A 20,621-nucleotide genomic window follows, 5' to 3' on the forward strand; every position below is an offset into this window, starting at 1 on the left:
TTAAATTAATAAAATTAATAAATAATAAAATGTCATATTTAATAAAATTATCATGTTAAAGAAAATATTAAATTAATAAGGAAAAGAATATTAAATTTAACATACGTTCGCTCTTTTCTTTATATAATAAAATTTTATTGTGTAAAATTTTAATAAGAAACGCTAATTTAAAATTCCTTCCTTGTATCTGTATAATTCATTTTCAAATTAAATTGAGATAATATATTCATTAATATTACAAACACGCGTTGGTTGCATTAAAGAAAAGAAAAGAAATATCTGTCTCTTTTCTATTCTGCAATGGTAAAATTAATGCCGTAGTATATTATATTGCAAAAGCAAAAAAATTTAACACATGGAACGACGATTTGTTGTACTCGAGTGAACCAAGATTCGGATAATTTCCTCATCCATCTATCTCCAAGGAGTCTTACCTCGCACATAATTAAGACGCGGAGAACGAAAGATATATTCTAAACTATATCTCGATATTAATATTCGATATCCGTAAAGTTAGTTCATCGGCACGTCGCCCCCCTCCCCCCTCCCCGCCCGCTCCCTCTGCCTCCTGCTTTCATTACTCCTTATAGCAAAGCGACGACGCGGAACGATCGATCGGTCGCTCGCTCGTTCGGTCGCCGCTCGCCGTTTCGGTTGCCAGCCCCAGTCGGGATTTTCCGAAAGGAAATCGCGCCCAACAAAAATTATTCGGCGTAAATCGGCAAGGCCCGCGCGGTTTCCCCCCTCCCCCTCTAATCGCGAACGGCGAAATCCATAAATTTGTCGACTGGCAGCGACTCCGTCATTTTCCCCGGGCACGAAGCGACATAACGATAACGTGACCAGTAAAACGACCATCCGTTGCACATTGCGGCGCCATTATCAGCGCCGGTACACGATACGCCTGCTGACGATTTTCATTTCCCCCTTTTTATTGGCCCGTTAAAAGTTACGCCCCCGCCGTCATTTATGCCTGATTAAAGTTTAACTTGATTCGTTGCGCAACCCCCCCCCCCCCCCGCGCAACGCGAGCGCGCCCTTCCCACCCTCGTACGACAACTTCATATACGAAACGACGACCCCCCCCATACAAAACCGCTTCTGTAAAGGCGAGCGACGAGTTTTTGCCGGAAATTGCGAGCTGCATACACGCGACGCGTGAAATCTGGGCAAATTTTATCTGGGCGCGTCGTCACTTTATTTTAATATAGTTCAAAACTTTCGGGTTTAAGGAATAGCGGAGAGTAAAGTAAAGAAGTTCAAAAGAATAGTTTGCTTATTAATATGTATTAATGTGCTATTTAAAAAAACAAGGATATATTGTTAGGAAATTGCTACATGATTCTCAGTTAAACAAATATTAAACGCGTCTATTCCTCTTCGTAACTTTACAGTTGGCTTTTGGCACATTTAAACGCTGATAATTCCTAAAAGTGCCGAATTTCGAAAATGTTCCTTCACGTTATCTCAGAAAATTTATCGATTTTGAAATTTTGGCAAAGCCGTTGCTCGGAAAGCCCATTAACTCCGTTATTTATGGCGGGCTTGGAAGATGATGGTGGACTATTAAAACTTCGGACTTTTAGTACTCGGGATATTTCGGGGACTGAGTATTCAAGATAATTTTTCTGGAACCAGGTTTCAGGTAATTTTCGCCATTTAAAGCTCATAAAACATTTAATCAGCTGGGTAACAATGCGGCAATAGAAATAAATAATTGAAAAGATGCATTGTTACGTGGAATTTTTCTCCGTTAAAAAAACGTTATTTATAAACGTCGAGATGTATAGAAATTTTTTTTTGTAAGATTTTAAGTGAAATTAATACCTTTTGACACATTTCATCAACACGTTTAAAAACATTTCAAATGATGGAATTGTTGGAACGTGACGAAGAAATAGAAGACTGCCAGAACAAACCCAAGATAACTTTCGCCTCGTTGAATATATTTTCCTTCATTTTAGCGTTAAACTCACGTAATATGATAAGCTGACATTATCGAGTCAAGATTCTTGCATACTGTGGTGTTCAATTTCGGAAATCTTATATCGAACATCGATAATGCATTACCCGCTAAAATCGGAATAGCGCTTTAGTGACCTCTGTAAAGTCTCTGTAAAGTGTTAGAATTATAGACATATTTTTGAAAAATTTATAATTGAAAGAATTTCAGCTAATTCTCAAAATAGAAATTATTAGTGGTACATTTAAAAAAGAAATTTAATTATCAAATGTAACAAAACGAACGCCTGAAAAAATAAATATTATAATCGATATTATTCTCATTATTATAATTTAATAATTTAATAATAATTTAATAAATTCTTCTTTTATATTAATTAAGAAAGTTTAGAATTAGTAATATTTTATAAAATTGTAATATTAGAATTTTAATATTTTACAAAATTCTTTAAACATTATCTAAAATTATCAAGAAAATATCAAGAAAAATTTGAAGGAAAAATTTTAATTCTTGAGAAAATATCAGATTTGAGGGAAAAATTTTAATTTTTCAAAACTTGGAAAATTCGTTCCCGAGGACGACTGAGATATATCTGGAACTTTTTTATTTTTGTTCTTATCCTTTCGGATGTGAAGATAATTGTCAGAATTTATGAAAAGCTACAGAACCATCTGTATTTCCATGATAAAAACAAAAATACAGTAATTCCGCGCATGCACGATGATATTTTTAGTTCTCTAGGAGAATTTTTTTTAAATTTCCATAAATTTCCTTTATATATAAGTTCTTTATATATAAATGCGCTATATAAATAAAATAATTTCGCTAACCGAGATCGTATGCAAATTGGCACGTGGCGTGTGGCGACAGAGTTTGACACGTGTACAAAAGTCGTTCAATATTTATCATTAGAAAGAGATAACGCACGAAGATATTTGAATACGGTTTATATTGGAGCAACAGGTAAAAAGCTCTGGAAATTGGTTAGGCAGGCAAACTCAACAGGCACAACGATGGCACGTATACGAAGCGATCCCTATAAATATGTATATGCTTTTAGGCGTATCTTCTTATACGTGTGTGATAATTTTGGCAATGCAGAACATGACATGCATTGAGCTTGCCTAGTCGCATGAATGCATAAAGATGCTCTGCACGAACGTATCGATACATACCTTTGCTGCATGTATTATACAATACTTGTAATCGTGACGTGTTTCTTTTTTAAAGTATATTTGCAAAATTAAATAAAAAGCAATAAGAAAGTGGAGTTGCAAATTAATAAATATTTTTTATGACATTTAATTAATACAAAAGGCTGTATTATACTAGAATTTACTAATTATTATTGTTGCAGTAAACTAATAAAGTGTTTCCTTGTAATAGTTAAGAATCGTGTTTCGTAGAAAATTAATTAATCATAAAATAATGCTCTCGAAGTTTAAGTCACGGACAAAATGCGATATATAGAGGGTGTCGCGCAAATTTTTACGTAATATTAAAAAATTATACCTAACATCAATCTTTTCCTCAAACTCTCAAATTTAAATTTAGAGTCACGAAAAAAGAGAATTAAACAACAGTTAACATTTATTATTTGCAATATTACATATTTACGTCAATCAAATTGATACAATTTTTCTCGTCATTTAAAATTCTCTTATTGATTAATAATAATATTTGTATTCCAAAATGTGTATATGTGTATGTGTGCTTTTTCAATCAAATAAAATTAACCTATTTCTTAAACGACGCTAAAAAAAACCGTAAAACGAATGGTATAACAGCTCAATTCTATCGACAGCAGTTGGCAATACAAGAAATAAAACGTTTAATTTATATTTACATAATATAATACTTTAGGTATTTCGCGGAAAGTGTTGTGTATCGTATCTGTTTTCATACGCAACATCGATAATCATCAGTCGCGCAGATAGAGGCGATGTGTGCCACACATCGAAACACAAAATGCACATATCGAAAGACATCACACGCAATTTTCTACGAACAATTAACAACTTTCAGTGCGATTAATTAAATTCTGTGACTGTAAACGCGTATATGTGACCGTAAATACTATTTATTTGTCCAGAAAATATTTCGTTTAATTTCATTCATTTTACGTCGCAATCACAGGGGAAAATTACAAATATTACCTCATTAGTTATAAATTATTTACTTTACTTATATTTAGAAAGTCATCGTCACCGCACGGTATTAGAATTACCAACATTAGCTTTCAATTTTTCGGTTGAAAGCGGGACGCGATGAATGTACGAGGCAAGTTGATTTCATTACGAAGTCGAATGGCATTACAATAATTTAATCATTACGTACAACTGTAATTAAGTTCGTATTTTAATAATGATGTTTACTATACGTTATTGCGATCCTCCGCTGTTTGAGATTTCGTCCCGCACGAGCTTCGTCGATGGCGAGTGAATCATAGAGCTTCGTATTTTTTTTTTTTCCCCGCATTATTTTCACGATTGCGTTTCGCGTGCGATTCTATCCGCAATAGCAAAGGACGTGTATGCAATTAACGTCGAGCACGCTGTAGTGCGGACGATTATTCTTTTGTTGATGATTGGCAGTTACGCGCGATCGTAATTAACCGTGTTTCCGTTAACGTTACAAAACTGTTTTTTCCATTAAATGCAATAAACAAATTTGCGAAGAGGAGAAGAGTGGAATATTTATCGAACCCAACACGAGGGAGCAAACGCTAGGAGGGGTGAGTAAATTATTATTTCAAAATGTAAAATTTTGCTCTGAATATTTCACTCGATGTTTTTTTGATCAAACGCGCTCACATTACGATTGGAAAATACTGATTTTGAAGAGAGCTGAAGATGTCAAGGTAATGAAATAAAAAGGGGGATTAAAAATTTTCGGGAAACTTCAAAGCGGTAAAAGAAGTGCTCCTGCACCTCCCCCCGGGCTTCTTTCCGTTGACCTGAATTCTTTCGGCGAGCCTGTGCGTTTCAATACCGCATCTTTCAAGTATCCACCCCTGTCTCCATCCCTGGGAAAAGTTTTCACCGTCTATTGTACCTTTTGTGTTCTCACCACTATTTCCGTCGCTGTATTTCTTGTTTTTCTGAAAGCACCCCCCGTATATATGCAGTTTCACTCGAATAAGAACACCACATCGGCATGCGCGTTCTTTCATCTTCCGTTATGTGCAACGTTCCATCGGCCATTTGAGCCGCATCCCGATGTGCACAATGTGCATCGACTCATTCTTAATAAACAGCCTCGCGTTCGTTGATTCCGTAATTTCCAATGTCCCAATTTTTCTGGCTTTTCCAAAATCACAAATCTAGCTATATACATATTATAAAAATAACAAATGCGACGTCCTCATTTTTCCTGCTGAGTATAAAATTAAATATTAAGTTAAACCGATAAAAAAAAAAATAAAATACTGTTAGTTAAAAATACATTACCTCGTTTGAAATTATTTATTTATGCGAATAAATGCGCAATACGCAATTTACGAGCATATCTGATGGAAATGTGGACAGCGATTAGTAATAACTTCAATCATTTGTAATTCTAGTTTTTTTTTTAAAAACTGTAATTTTGTTCATAATACTTGAAATTAAAATATTCAGACAAAATTATGTAATTAATATTAAAGTATTTTACGGGTAATCAATATCGCGCTCGTAAATCAGATTTTTAATGGCTGCCCCAATGATAGGGTTGTTCTACTTTTTCCGTAATAAAACGGGCGTCGCCTTTTGCCGGCTAGTTCACCGCTTTTTATGCACTCAATGCGATTCGTCCCAATTTGAAAGATAAAGATGAGTCACGCAGGAAATAATGATGTCATATATCCTGGATAACGGTATGTGTCTGGGGGATGTATTTGGCAGGCATACGGGTGCCAGCAAGCGATACACACACACACACACACACACACACACACACACACACACACACACACACACACACACACACACACACACACACACACACATGCATGTGCTACCAGATTATATTATGATGCATATATTTGCGTCGGAACGCGAGCTGGCATTGCAGCCGCAATGAAAAGCACTATTCCCGAATATCGCGCACACGGATAAAATCATGTTTCTATATAATTTTATATATATATATATATATAAAATACATACACATTTATGTATATTCTCTCTCTCTCTCTCTCTCTCTCTCTCTCTCTCTCTCTCTCTCTCTCTCTCTCTCTCTCTCTCTCTCTCTCTCTCTGTGTGTGTGTGTGTGTGTGTGTGTGTGTGTGTGTGTGTGTGTGTGTTAATTTTGTATGTACGAGGTTCCAGGTTTAAGGTGCCAAACTTTGTCAGTATATTCTATGAGTCTAGATAAGGAAGGATTAAATTTTTTAAAGATTTTAAGAATTTTAAGGACAGTTAAGAATAGCGATATGTAGTTTTATGCGAGTTGTGTTTATTAGCACTCATCAAATTAATCAATCACTAATTTTTACTAAATACTAATTATTACAACTAATTATTTAATACCAATTATTACTATTGATACTAATTTTTATCTAAATTTGTAGATGCAAGTAATGTTCTATTTCAAAGTGGTCATCATCGTTAACAAGATTGACAGCGATTAAAAATGAATTTATCACTGTACGAAATTCGTTTGTATTTTGTTTCATCTCTGTAAATATATTTTTTTTCAGTTCAACTGTTCCCTTTGAATTTCGTTTTTTTGTTTATAACTTTTTAATGAAGCGTCAAACAACCTATACTCATATAACATTTTTTTCTTATCTATCCATAGAATGTACCGACTAAATTTGGCACCTTAAACTTGAAATAGCTTGTATATTATATATTTCATTTTTAATTAATTTTTAATTTTATTAATTTTATTTATTTTATATATATTTTTTTTCTATTTTAATTATTTTTATAATTATTGTCTTTAAGTTACTTCTACAGATAGAAATGCATTACTTGCAAATTGCTTGATAAACAACTGTATAATGTCTGTATAATTTTGTAATTACAGAGACATAATCACAATTGTAAAATTATATAAACATTAGTCGTCTGTCAAACAACAATTGGTTTACAAGTAATCCATAATACATTTTATCTATAAAAATAATTCAAAGACAGTAGTTATAAAAATAATTGAAATAGAAAATAATTATCGGAGAACAAGTCATTAAATACGCACAAATCGATACTTGGAACGATACATAGAACGTGCAGCCGACATGAAAATCGACATCCTGATCCTAATAAATTAGCCGTATACAGTTCACCTTCATACCGATTGACGCATCTCGAGCGTTTTATCGAGCGATGCGATTTCCGCACGCGGATACAAATGAAAATAGACGTGCGAGGGAGGAAGAAGGAGAAAGAGGAAGGGAGACGCGACGCCGGGATTATTCTCACTGCGAAACATCGCGCCGGCATCTAAATCCGCCCGTAATCGAGCCGATTGCAATTCGGTCGGAATAAATGGGGAAAAAAAAAACGGCGGAGTCGCGTCGCCGCCGGGTGGCGAATTAACCTGACGCTATTGTCATCTGCGATCCGGTTTTTTATATATATATATATATATATATATATATATATATGTGTGTGCCGTGTATATGTATAACGATGTTATTAGGGCATCACGGTCGGGAAATAATCCACGTTGCGCGCCGCGGTGTTTTGCACGAGAGTGAGCGGGCTGATCAACAGTGATTAAAAATGCTCCAAAATAGATGAACCAATTCCCAGTCGCCTAATTTGAAATAAATGCCCAATCGTGCGCGCGATCTGAATCTAAATCGGACGAAATTCGACGGAGGCTACACCCGAGTTCATCAGAGAGATACGTGACCGCTAGGTCTGATCGCGATTTTATCTGCGATACTTTCGGTACATTTTCTAATTTGCAGATACACGTTTTTTACGTGGTAATTACATGAAATTTGTATAATTTCGTATTGTATTTTCCCTTCTCGTTTTTATATTTTGTCCCATTGAGAAGAAAATCTTCTTTTTTTTTTATCTGGAACGATGCGTTTAAACGAATTTTTTTGACGTACATATCGATATGCATTAAATAATTGTGAAAAAAGTGGCTGTTCGGGATTTTCAGTGGCTGATTAATTGTTGAATAATTGTTATAGAAATAAAGTTGATCCGACGAATGAACGTAAATGAAACGACGAATATTAGTGAGCGATGTAATAACTCTCTAATTGTAAGACGTAACATGGTTACAGCGCCAAATTTTACGACTGATAAGACGCCCGTCTTCCATTACTCTTCGTCAATTAACTTAATTATCTAATCGTATAACGAATTTCCCCGGTGGAGCTCAGTCAAACGACCAAGCCGGCGTAAGGCGTGGTTAGTAATCGTTCCTTTGGTATACGGCGTATATACGAAATGGTCCTGGCAAATGATTCTCGCAATTAAAGCTTTATCGTCGTTTAATTTGCGATAACTATGCCTTTCGAAAATTGACTGCAAAAGTATGTGGAATTTGCTCGTGTGCTTAACAAAACAATTACTTTATAATATTAAATCCACAACAGTTCAAGGTGTCAAGAAGATGCAAGAAAGAAAAAAAAAACAAAAGTGAAAATCACAAAAGTAAAAATTATTTAAATATATAAAAAAAAATTCTCATCTAAGGTATTCCATACTATTGCTATATCTTTTTTGCTTTCACATTGCATTCACGATAACATAATGTATTAATATCAAGTTGCATGTAAATTACTGTTATAAATTTCTGCTGTAAATTACAGTTGTAATAATAAACTTACAAGGGAACAGGTAGAATTCCGTGCTCGGTAACCTAACCTTCGAGAACGATTCAAAATAACGCATTTATGAAACGTGGTTAATGACGTGTACATTTTGTATCTTATCGCGTCGCGACACCTTCTTTATACCAAACACAGTTGAAAGACACCTGTTTCTTTTATTACGAACAATACATACGTAAGAATTGTACAACATTCGCGGAAGGAGTATCCTGCGCTGTGGATATTCTCATTCTTTCATATTTCAGTGATTTTTATTCTTCCCAAAGCTTAAAGCTTTCAGCCTCAGGCGAGATCATCGTACTGTCGCGTTTCAGCGGTAACGTATGACATACATTATGCAAAAGAGGTCACCTGTAATGTGATTCGTGAAAATCACATACGAGGTCACGCTCCATTTTGGTTACTTTCAGCGTGGCACATTACGGTCATATCCCGCGCTCGCTGCGCTTTGATGATTTTCAGCCCTTTTAGATTTCGGGCACTTTTAGCTTCATAAATCTGGCCTACTTCCTGCCAGCGGTAAAGTAATTTATCACATTTTTTCCGAAGAAGTTCTGCAAATCTCTCCTGTATATATACATATATATATATATATATATATATATATATATATATATATATTACTTTGTAAGGAAATGGAATAAGCAGCTTCTTCCTCTTCGGTTCATCTTCAAAGAGATAAATTTACCTTATAAAATTCTCCACTTTACCAACCTTCCTTATTTCTAATTCTAATAATTAAATCTTAAATCTAATATAAATATACATGTTTTTTTTAAACTCACCGAAATTGTCGCGACGTCTTCTTCCCAGCGACGGAACACCCGATGTCGTGAGCGATGTTTTCATGGATGATAAAACCAACAATGTTATCAATTATTTCGCGATCGATACAATTTTCAGATTATGTAAATAATCATCACGAAAATCAGTTTCAATCGCGATTAAATCCGTAAACACGGGTTTTGTCACGTCTGTGATCCGTGATTGCTGGTCTGTTTACGTAAATAGTTTTATATCAAATGATTGAATAATGATGTTACATCGCTCACTCGTACTACAATGCGCGCTTACGTGACTATAATGCGACAAAATTTATTTTAAATATAAAACGAATAAAGTACCGTAAAATTGAGCTTTCGAGCTTAATGTTAAATTGTTTGTTTAAAATTAGTAATAAATATCCATATAAAGGGATTAAAGTTTATTCCGCGGCGATTTATTCTTGCTATGTAAATAGTCGGTCAACATCGCTTACTATTATCATTATTAATCAAACTTGCTAGTGCCAATAGCCGTCGGGCAATTTCTGTAGTTTACTAGGTTACTCGTCGGGCTTGATAAACAAAGTGGGCTATGAAGATTGACGGAAAGCTTAAATCTACTGATGCCACGGTGCAACAGGTAGCGCAAAGTCGAAGGAAATTGTTTAAATGTTCGACCGAGACACAATGCGATCTTTCTTTTTTTCTCTCTCTCCCTCCCCCCCCTCTCTGTCTCTCTCTCTCTCTCTCGATTTCTCTCTCTTCTCTTTTCCCTTATCTTGAATTAACGTGCAACAGGTGCGCTAGTATGCGTCTCCGTCACGTAAGTCAGACAAAGTAAGTCATCTTGAAGTTTCCCACCAACGTTCCTTGACGCGTATTTGAAAGCTACCTGCTAGCGTATATTTACCGGCAGCAGAATAGATAGATACATTATTTCCAGCTATAGGGGTGTAATCAAACGAAAGAACGCTGGCTTAGGAAATCAAAGGCGAGATTCTATTCTCGGCAAAAATGTCTCGGGTAAACATGTATCCGGAGACGCGAGCGAGAAATCTTTTCAGAGTGTATGTGCAAATGCAGGATCTATCGTGTACCAAGGATGGAAAAGTGCGTTTCGACTCGATTTTTCTCAAATATTGACTTCACGATAAACACGAAGGAGAGAACGGATTTGACTCGAGTAAAATAGAAAGCGAGGTATAAAAAAAAGTTTCTCAAACGCGCGCTCGAGGAATGTCCCACTTGAAGAAGTTGAGATCGCGAAGTATTTTTTTAAAGTAAATCGAGGTATCAGGCTTGGATACCACGGTACCACGGCTGAGAATTGGCCGAAGATTGCCGCCATCGCGAGCAACAAGTTGCGAGGCGCCAATCCTGTCCGCCTGTTACAGGTAGGCGTGTAAAATTTTTCATTTGCCAAGTGCCAGGAGCGTCTTCCGCGTCGTCCGCGCTTTCTGATCTGCTCAAAACGCGATCGTCCTATCACGCGGTGCAACAGGTAGGCACTTAGTATCCGTCTACGATGTAGAATTAATTTTGCCGACATGCCGCACACTCGCGTCTCCGCCATCGCAGCAGCCTGTACGGGCTACATATTAATGACGCACGAGGATACAATATACGCATTCCACATTGTGCTGCGATACAACAGCGATGTAATTGAGTTAAACTCTACTGTAATGCACAGCGAAATGACGTGAAAAGACAAGTGAGAAAAAAAATTAAATCGCGCGAGGTACTTTTATTAAGCGTTTCTACCATCTCTCCTCTCTACATTCCTCGGAACGAATTTACGAATGAATTGGCAAAATTATCCTATCTTCATAATTCATTGAATATTTCTTTCGTAGGTAGAGTTATATAAAATTTTTTATTATACGTAAAAACATAATGCAATTTACTAATACTTATTATTTGTTGATTGACATTTTATGTTTGTACATATTTGTCAAGTTTAATCTATAACATTCTATAACATGATTAGATTAATCACTATTTGGTATTATTAGATTATTTGGTATAATTACTATTTGAATTTTGCTAATACTGTTAATATTCCCAACAAACATTTGCTATTGTTGTCCAAATATACAGCATTAGATAAAATAAAATAATATACAATATTGTAGCATATAAAATCAATCCAATCGATTTTGATAGTTTAAAAGTAAAATAGATTAATAAATAAATTATTAAGCATTCGAAAATTTATCGTTACATTGGACTTACATTCTCAAACGAAAGAGAAATTTCAATATCTCTACGAAAAATTACGGGATGGATTGATGAGCCATTTGCAAGCGGTTTGAGTCGTACGAGAAAAAAATGTTATGGTCGATATGGTCTTCCAGTAGAAAAGTAACGCGCAACAGGTAGCGACACGATGTAACTTACGACATGGATTCCTAATTAGCAGGTTCGCAGTCACTGGAAATCCATTCTTCTGGATTATTTTCGGGGATTTGCGCGAATCAGACGATAACTAGGTGACAAAATGCAGCTCATGCGTTTTAATGCGAGGAGAGACGTGTTTGCGCATCAAAAATTCCGGTACGATGTCGCCGCCGCCATCGTCGTCGTCGTCGTCATCGTCGTCGTCGTCGTCGTCATCGTCGTCGTCGTCGTCGTCGTCGTCGTCGTCGTCGTCGTCGTCGTCGTCGTCGTCGTCGTCGTCGTCGTCGTCGTCGTCGTCGTCGTCGTCGTCGTCGTCGTCGTCGTCGTCGTCGTCGTCGTCGTCGTCGTCGTCGTCGTCGTCGTCGTCGTCGTCGTCGTCGTCGTCGTCGTCGTCGTCGTCGTCGTCGTCGTCGTCGTCGTCGTCGTCGTCGTCGTCGTCGTCGTCGTCGTCGTCGTCGTCGTCGTCGTCGTCGTCGTCGTCGTCGTCGTCGTCGTCGTCGTCGTCGTCGTCGTCGTCGTCGTCGTCGTCGTCGTCGTCGTCGTCGTCGTCGTCGTCGTCGTCGTCGTCGTCGTCGTCGTCGTCGTCGTCGTCGTCGTCGTCGTCGTCGTCGTCGTCGTCGTCGTCGTCGTCGTCGTCGTCGTCGTCGTCGTCGTCGTCGTCGTCGTCGTCGTCGTCGTCGTCGTCGTCGTCGTCGCGCATGAAAAATCGATATTACGACCGCGCACCGTACATCGACGATATACATTTTACATTGCTGTTTTATATGCCCGCGTAATTGTGCGTTACACGTTAGATAAAACGTGTGCAAACGTGAGATCACGGCGAAAACGTTTCACTCAGCGCGTCGTGCATTATTTTTAACCGTTGTGAATTCCGGCTTATTAAAAATGCAGTATGCAACAGGTACGTGTAATTTCTACGCACGCCCTCGGTGTAAATAAATTAATTATGTGGAAGCGACTTAATTTCGTAATATATATCTTATACAGAATTACAGAAAATAATTATCATATCACCGACGGGGGCAAAAAAATGCAGGGGGCGAGCGTGGGCAACGCACCGCGTTCAGCTCGGCCATACGCGTATCGACCGTTCGCGCGTGACATGACCCAATTTGCAACAGATACGCAGCATCCTTGTAACAAATAATACACGTTACGCGCACCTGCAACAGCCATTGGCTCGTAAAGAGCGCTTGTGTCCTGCGCAGAGCTTCGGCATAGTTCCGCGTGTCTGATTCTCTAAGATAACGTCCGAACTGAGTTCTGCTCCCGATTCCGTCCAATCCTTTTAGAATTCCAAAAGCACTTGGAAAAAAGGAAAGAAAACGAAAGGGAAAAAAAGAAAGGTGAGTCGTCTACGAGCGAGCACGTCGTGCCGTCACGACGATACGCAAGATAAGGCTGTCCGTCCAGGTTCGTGGTGGTCGAAAGAAATCGAAAGATAACCGAGGGCGATGAGAGGGAAAAAAAAAAAAATTGCGGAAAATCGCGAGCGAGCTCGACGCAGGAGCAATTCCTGATCGTGGGCTGTAGGTCTGTCTCTGTCTCGGAAAGCACTGAAGCGCTGTTCGATACCAGGAATGGTTATATTATCTTCCTACCATCCCCCCGCACGGCTCCTCGCACCCTCATACCTATTACAAGATGGCCGTTCGTGTTTGCAAAATGGCGCCTGCGCCACGCGAGTAATTCGTTCCACCCTGCCTCCCTTCGCCGCGCTGCCATCCCACGGTCGCTTTCATCCCTCTCGATCCTGTAGCGTCTCTACCCTTTTCCCAGAGTGGGAGAGCCCGCTCGTCTCTTTACCCTCTTGCTTCACCCCGTTCGAAGATTTTTCTCCCTCCGCCGACTTGCACGACCATCTTCGCCGTCCACCACTCCTCCCGCCTCTTCGTTAGATCATCCCGATCTCCCATTCCTTTCGCTCGACCACTCAGACCGCTTTCAGAACAAGTGCTATCCACACCTTCCTTCGTTTCCCCTTTCCTCGAGCATTACGTCTATGATTATTTTGCGGCCTGCTATCAACCGGAAGAAATGGGGAAGGTCTATTGGTTGTCGTTTCGATCCAGCATTTATGAACTATTCTCGGCGAGATCCGAATCTCGCTTTTGTTATATTAAGTTGAACAAACCTGCCATTTGTTTAATAAAAAAATAAAACGAAATAGAGAAGCAAAGATACAACCTTTCTACGGCTTTATGCTTTCTAAGGAACAAGATTTTTTTCATGATGATTCAGTATTACTTTTACACGAAATTAGATTTTCCAGAGTAAACGCGATAAAAAAATATCAAGCACACGTACTTGCAGTAAGTACTTAAAAAAATAATCAAATTCATAAAAAAATAACGATCTTTTGTAAACATTTTACGTACGACACAAATGTACCCGTCATATCGAGTTTAATTGTATGTACACGTCTGCAAGAAGCTTTGAAAATTAATGTAATAATCATAGCGAGATAAAATCCGAGTGAGATATTAATATTTTAAATAAAGAACACAGACACTGTTTGTATTATCATTATTCTTAGTCCAGATAGCGGCATAGAAAATTGCGACATTAATAAGTGGAATATTCCACGCAGATAAACTGACCTACATCTCCATGGCAGAATATTCCTCGCAAGCTAACACTACCTATTCCGCCATGGCGATATGAACCCATTGTCATTCATAGCTCGGCGATGCAAATGTTTAATGCTATAGCCATTATAAAATGCTCAGGCGTGGAATGTGTACGTTATCTAACAGCGTCAAATATTATAAATATACGCGTGCAACATTTTATATCAAAGCGATTTGGACGAGGTGCCATTGTTACGTCGAACGAGTGGAAAAGGTACAACTTTTTAAGTTGGAGTTTGGAAAAAAATAACTTTTCAACAACTTTTTTTGCGTCGACTGCAAAAGGGAGAGCACGGTGAAAGTAAAATGTGAATGTGTGAAAGTAAAATAAACTTACTTATCACGAAGGGATTAAAATTGTGTTCTATTTCATATTCGAGAATTATGATGAGCGTAGCATCGATAAAAGCAAAATAAAAATTCGGTTACATTCGTCAAAATCGAGCTAGAGGCTTCTTCGAGCGAAAGAAGTTTTATCGATCGGCGCGCTGTTTTGCGCGCTAACGATGCGATTATACCTCCACTCGCGAATACATTCGTATTCGTGTGTATCCGTGTACGCGAGTACGCGCGTTTGTATGCAGACAAACCGCAGGAATACTCTGTGGACAAGAGGATTTGTCAAGGGGTGCAAACCCGCGTGCGTATGCGCCTCGATAGTTTGTCGTGGCGGGTGGTCGTGACGTTATGATTAACGTCGTTGAATTTCGCGGAAGTTTTATGCATCGCGCGAAATGTCAACGCTCGCAATATATCTTGCGACTAGTCGTAGGATTCGATAGCCTCGCTATCCAAACTAAATAAGACTGAGGCTGCGGTGGCGTAGTCTCTCTCTTCTCCCTCCCCTCCCCCCAATTTCATCCTTCGCAAACAACTTCTTTAATCTTGTTGTTTGTCGATAGCGGATGATAAGCGATGGAGAGACGTGACAAGAATAAAAAAAATTTTGCAAATATGATGTTCGTAAGTTATAAAATAAGTAAATTCTATATTAACTCGTTTAACAGTCAACGTATCATTTGCGAGATTTAAAATCTTTGAGTAAGTAAGAGGGTGTCGTGTGTGACGCTCCGTCACAATTTTTTTTTTAATATATGTATATATGTTTTGACATATGTTAATTTATTGTTTAATATATTGCTGTAACTATCATGTTTTAGTACAGTCGCTAATTTAGTGTAATATGAAACATAACTCATTCAATCCCATTCACCATCATTCATCCTATGTCATATAATTTATTTCCGCAATGAATCAATACAGTATTTCATCGTCGACTGTATCGTATAATCAATTTGCATTTATTCATTATTGTTTTGTATATGATGGAATTCTTCTTAATTATTAGCTAACATCGTTAGTTAATATAAAATCATGTCTGCTTTGTGTGATCAATATAATTTTGCAGATAATTTACGATGTAAAATAAAAAATATTAAAAAAATGTATTAATAATATAGTAAACAAATTCATAAAAATTGCTTCAATTACAAAAGCATGATGCCGATAATCGAGTTATCACCCGATGATCACGTGATAATCCAGACCATATCGCGTTGTCGTTTCCTTTCCTTTTTTTCTTTCGCGAGCCATTATGCTCAGCGGATATCCACTCGGAGAAGATCTCGACGAGAGATTTTTCCGGGACACAATTAAAACCCGGAAGCGCGAGAGATCCATCCCCTACGACGTGGCTGTAACGCGGGGAGGTGGGCCGCCGATAGCGCGCCGCACGGGGGGTTGAGAAAAGAGGGAGGGGGGGAGGGGAGTAATGGTACAACGCCAGGGGTGGCTGACCCGAGTTTTCTCGACCCCTTAAATTTCGGCTGATACCACTTGTTGGCGGTCCAACGCGGGGAGCAACAGATGACACTACGTTTTCATTCGCCGGGAAACCGGATGAGTCTGTTCTCCGCTTATCCGTTTCTCCCGCCGCTGAACCGCCGGCGATTTACTCGCGCGGATACATATTGGGAAAAAAATCCAAACGAGTATTGTCGGCCGACCACCGACGAGATCAAATAAGTAAATAAGTCAACTCTATGCGAAAGAGGGAGGGTGTGAATGGAATAAAGCGGATATACTTTTGCCTTTTTTTATTCGTCCATTTCGGTCGCGCTGTCTTATCTTCGACCGCTCAAACTCCCTAATTTATTTCGGTAAGCTAATTAAAGGACTCTCTTGACGCGAATCATAGAGCTTACTAGTAACTGTTCACACCTCTTGAATATTCAAGACCAAAGTTCCATAATTATAATGACATTACCATTACTTGTCGTCAAGATACAATGATGCGAATTAAATATCCACGAATTATCGCAATGTTTCATAATCCAATTTATATTGCGTTTATTCCAAATGCAAATCGTAAATAATATGAGATGATCTTTTTTCGATAGTTCGATATAAAATAAATAGCTTCGAAAAGACGCGTTTTGAATCGAAAAAAATTTCACTTATTAAAAATCACAGCAATTTACTGATAGATAGATCAAGCATTAGCTTTATAATAACATAGATAGTACATTGCATAGTAATTATAATAGGAAATCAATTACTGAATAATCGAACATAGGGCAATTTTGTCACAAATTGCAAAATACTATTGCAAAGATTGAGCAAACCAATGTATTGAATATCATATAACGCACATTCTCCAATTCGACTCGGCCAAACTAATTATTATGATCGTTATTATCGTATCGAAACAATTCACTGATGTGTATTATGATTATCCGCCTCGTTAGCACTGAATTAATAATCGAGCGGCAACCCGTCCGATGCAGATTACGCGTGGTTCAATGCGAGATAAGCAAACAATACCAATCTTGCGCGATCATTACAAGATATTACGTACCTTTTGCAATACGGTACAGAGCCATTGCGTTTTGCAACGATAGATGTCAACAGCAAAATTTTGACTTAGTACAATGTTTATTGCTACATACAATGTTATTTGCTAAACGCGGAAAAAGCGTTGAGAATAAAAGAATACATATATAAAATATTACGGCTATTTATTATACAATAATTTTTTATTAAAAAGTTTCGTTAGTCAAATAATAAATTAATCAAAAAAGGAAAAAAAAAGGGAACACAATGTATTAAAATTTATTTATTAGAAAAAATAGTTAGAATTTAAATAATTTAAAGTCAAGTTTAAAGACGCAGAATTATAAAGAAAAAAATATTCGAGAAAGATAGAGAAAATTCATATTACATTATTAATCCTAAAATAGCGACATTTTTACTGAGGTTGGTCTGGGACCACGCGAAGAAAAAAAACAAAACGCCTATGTCTGTCCATTTTCGCTTTCAAGTGCTTCATTCGATATGCATATTTTGATTAATAAAACATAGATTTATAAAACTCTGCGTTTTTATTCCAATTTTTTTGAATCGATGTCCCAAGGACCAATCTCGGTAAAAGTGTCACTATTTTATCTCAGTACTTAACGGTTAAATATTATTTATCATAGCAAAATTATATGTAAGTATGTAATATTATGAAAGCTCAACTAATGATACAATATTGTAAGTTCAAGTAAATGGAGTTTATGGATATGTTAATTTAGGCTAATATTATGGTGTAATATTACGGTGTAATCAATAGGACCAGAGCTATTACAACCGTACGATGCTCGCTTCGTAGATCGCCCATACATAGGAGATGCGCGAACATACACGAACATCCGCTGGACCGTATGTCCGTTAGACTCAATAGAATATCATGTAGAGATGATGATACACTATATCTATGCAAACGGATATTAGTTTGGATCAAAATTGCAAGCCCATAACAGATTCCGTCAGATTGAGTTATTTTGAGGTGGCTTTCTGAAAACAGCTTATTTAAATAGCAACCCAGCAATCCCAAATTTCGACTACCTCTAAAATTAACTGACCAAGATTAATCACAATATTATTGAGGAAGACTTGTCAAAGTGATCCTCATCTTAACATTTCAGTTTCTATCAAAATTACATTAGATAAAATTCTAGCCACGCACTTTTCCATAACAGTCTACCTGGCGACTACCTGGAAAGGGACTTGTAACTTGTCTCAAGAAAAATTCCACGAATCACTTATATTACAAGAGTGAGAGATAACATCGTACTCACTTTGAGTAATTATTTTTAAATCAGGCACAACGCGAGCTGTATATGCAAGGAGACCGCGCGAAAGGGAGAGGACGGCGAGGGGAGCGAGAGGGGCGTTAAAGAGGATCGAAAGCTTGAAGTAGGTCAGTATCGGCCCGACGTGTGTGACTGCCTGCCTTGTTGGGCTTTTCCCTCTACGGTGTCTACTTCTGCGGACGTGCTCGTCCTTGATCCCGTCGCGCACCCCTGCCGAGAGAATAACCGTCCACCCGTCCGTCCGTCCGTCCGTACGTGAGAGATCCGCGTATGTGTGGGTGACATGCGTGCATCGTCAATCACTGACGTTCCATGACCTCCGCGTGGAACATCGGCTCTGCACACCCTGCATCCCTATCCCTGTCGCCTTACCGTCGCGTGGTAGTTCCTCTTCTCTCTACATCGATGCATCCTCCCCGCGCGCGCGCGCGCGCGCGCGTGATGTGTGCGTGTGTGCGTGTGTGTGTGTGGTACATCTCCTGGTGCCACCGCACGACATGCGTGCACCATGCGACGTCGGTGTGAGAGAGCGTCTGCTCCCCCGGCGCTGCTGCAATCAATACCAACTGATGCATTTGTGCCCGTGGCTTTCATGCTTGGCCATTCGCACGTAGCGCTCGCGATCTCCGACCACTTTTCGTGATATTTCTTATAGTAATTGGCCAACGTCGTGTAAACGTATATTGTATAGAATTCCTGTGAAGTTCTCTTCGCGAAACAGCCGGTTATCGATGTAACTTAAAGCCTCATAAACCTCATTTAAAGATCAATACTAGAAAAGGGGAATACTAGAATAGGGAAAATGAAAAATTTACGATTGAAGAATTAATTGATTGACATATTATAAAAACTATCGGGAAAATGTTAAAATTATCGTCCCCAGAATTGCTAAAAGTGTCAAATTTTATCAGTTGAATAAATAAATAAGTTACTAATGTCCAGAAGTCCATGCTTTTTTGCATAAGCCATTTTATCCGTTATATATATGGTTCACAATATTTTATTTAATGCCATGTAATAAAAATGAGATCCGATTCAACAAAAAATCTGATTTAAGGTGATTGTTAAAAAAAAAATGGGAAATTTTCTTGATACTAACACAAGCTTTTATCTTACAGCAAACAATATCTCACGATCGCCGTATTCGTGTCGCTAGTCGCTACACCTACGACACACTATAGCGCGCCATTGATTCTCCCATGTAACCTTTTTTTCTTCTCTTTCCATCAATAAAAGAATCCATTGTCTCTCCCCGTGTGCGCGCTACCTACAAGGCACCCCGGGGGCCGCTTCCTGACCCGGAAGAAGGACCGAAGGGAGAGCCGATAATGTCAATGCGGCTTTACTCGCGTGTTTCGACCGGGCCACACGCTGCGCGCTGAGTGCCTTTAAATGCAACCTATTTACTCACCGCACCGCCTACAGGATGTCTGGGGAGAAATGACTGCCGCTTTAACAAGACGTAATGTATACGTTTCCAAAAGATCGTACTTTTCCGCCATTGTGCCGCCATTGCGTCGAGACGCTTTAACTCTTACACCTTCGTCCTAACACATTTCGCGTTTTTTTTTTTTATCGTTATATCGTAGATGTATTTAGCGATCGTCATCGTATTAAATTACTGGTAATGGATTACTGGTTCTTTTAGAAAGAAAGAGAGAAAAAGCAGAAGAGAGATTCAAATGTTAGAAAAATAAGCAAGCAAAGATTTTTTTTTTTTTTTTTTTTTTTTAAGTAAAAATAACCTGCTACTTTTTAAATTTTAAAGGGCGTCTATAAAGATGTCGTGTATTATACGTATAATAAACTTATGAATTATTAAAAGAGTTTTCCGGATCTATAAGATTATTTCATTTATTCAGTGTTTTTAAAAATTACTTGAAAAATAAAGAATGTGACACGTACTCCGGAACTAATAATGTCTGTTAAAATTAATGCGGAATGATA

At 38.0% G+C, this 20,621-nt stretch overlaps 1 protein-coding gene across 5 annotated transcripts in view; it reads right to left on the minus strand.

Moving 5' to 3' along the window:
- LOC148935403 (uncharacterized) overlaps positions 1-13,485 on the minus strand; it is a 162,810-nt gene extending 149,325 nt beyond the window's left edge. For 3 of the 5 annotated variants that reach the window (XR_016140357.1, XR_016140356.1, XM_089081536.1), the window contains exon 1: positions 13,072-13,484. Coding sequence is in view for 2 of the 5 variants with exons in the window: in XM_089081536.1 (XP_088937662.1) it covers positions 13,072-13,127 (56 nt within the window). In the remaining 3 variants the exon portion in view is untranslated. Of the gene's footprint in view, positions 1-9,529; positions 12,259-13,071 lie in introns of those variants that run through there. The other 2 variants (XR_016140362.1, XM_089081535.1) reach the window with 2 other exon arrangements.
- Positions 13,486-20,621: the final 7,136 nt, after the last annotated feature.

This window comes from Pogonomyrmex barbatus, unplaced genomic scaffold (assembly GCF_055798465.1).
Source record: "Pogonomyrmex barbatus isolate J1 unplaced genomic scaffold, ASM5579846v1 scaffold5, whole genome shotgun sequence".
Taxonomy (NCBI): domain Eukaryota; kingdom Metazoa; phylum Arthropoda; class Insecta; order Hymenoptera; family Formicidae; genus Pogonomyrmex; species Pogonomyrmex barbatus.